Raw genomic sequence first — 1107 nt, 5'->3', positions numbered from 1 at the left:
GTACTAGTACTAGACGTGCTTCAAACACTCCATAACCTCTTTTTCCAGGTATGCTGAAAGAGGTGCATGAGATGGCGTAACATTGACATCAGATCTGACGACACGCAGGTATACCGTTCCGCCGTGGATATCTGTTGCACGGTGTTCCTGGAAGGTTCGTATGATTCATGTGCTCTAGTTACCACCGGTACTCACGCTCCATTGGTCATAGCGGCAAGACTTCATTGATACATTTATTGGCGGGTGAATTAGGTCTGGATATCTACGTTGTCAGCTTGTCATCACCCTCTGAAACTGCGCCACTAACATGCCTCACCAGACTGCTTTTTGCTACGGCTAACCATATTGAGCGCCTTGATCCAGCTCTTAGTCGCCCAGGACGCATGATGTCTGGGTGAATTTCACACATGCGACAAAATGGCAAGCCGAGGGCATTTTCAAGTGTTTCTTCCCCTCGAAGCCTGCTGGTGTCGCTACCACATCTCCACCTGAAGAGGACATTGACACTTCGCAGAAAAACCTTCCCCTGCCAAAGCGCCAGGCGCCCAGTCACACTATTCCTGTGCTTGATGAGACTGAAATTTCTGAGCTTGCTAAGCGTTTCGCAGATGCTATCCCAGAGAACAAGCTAAGCGTAAGTTTCCGGAAGCGATAATATATTTGCCGTTGACGTCGTTTCAGGTTGCCGCGCTTCAAGGTTACTTGTTAAAGAATAAGGTTCGCCCGCGCGAATGTGTCGATGAAGTTGCACAGTGGCACGTATACATAACTTGGGAAGTGCATCACGGACTCAACTATTTTACAGGATCATTGAAGAACGCGAGACTTGGGAGAAGCTCAAGAAGGAGAAGGCAGAAGGTACGCGTGGTACAATATCTGTGTGACTTATGCTGAATTTATTTCAAGTGCGAGGCGAAGGAGAAGAAAGAGGTAAGCTCCTGTGACTCGATCGGTCCTATTGTGATATCTGACCATGGGATAGACCGAGGAGAAAGAACGCAAGGAGGTATCGTGCTTGGTTCTGTCCTGCTGAATGATGTCACTCACAAAGCTATTCAGAAAGAAGAGAAGGTTGCTAAAGAGGTAATGTCCCATCAAACCCAATCA

At 47.7% G+C, this 1107-nt stretch overlaps 1 protein-coding gene across 1 annotated transcript; it reads left to right on the top strand.

Annotated features, from left to right (window-relative positions):
* Nucleotides 1-424: 424 nt before the first annotated feature.
* Nucleotides 425-884, top strand: F5891DRAFT_967933 (uncharacterized protein; the record flags this gene model as incomplete). Its single annotated transcript, XM_041376286.1, has 3 exons — nucleotides 425-634; nucleotides 682-752; nucleotides 806-884. Coding segments are annotated over 3 exons (360 nt in total), but the record flags the coding sequence as incomplete, so codon positions are not given.
* Nucleotides 885-1107: the final 223 nt, after the last annotated feature.

Source organism: Suillus fuscotomentosus (assembly GCF_016647785.1).
Source record: "Suillus fuscotomentosus strain FC203 chromosome Unknown F5891scaffold_245, whole genome shotgun sequence".
Lineage (NCBI taxonomy): Eukaryota > Fungi > Basidiomycota > Agaricomycetes > Boletales > Suillaceae > Suillus > Suillus fuscotomentosus.
The sequence above is the reverse complement of the archived record's forward strand: the minus strand, read 5'-3'. Positions and strand labels throughout refer to the sequence as shown.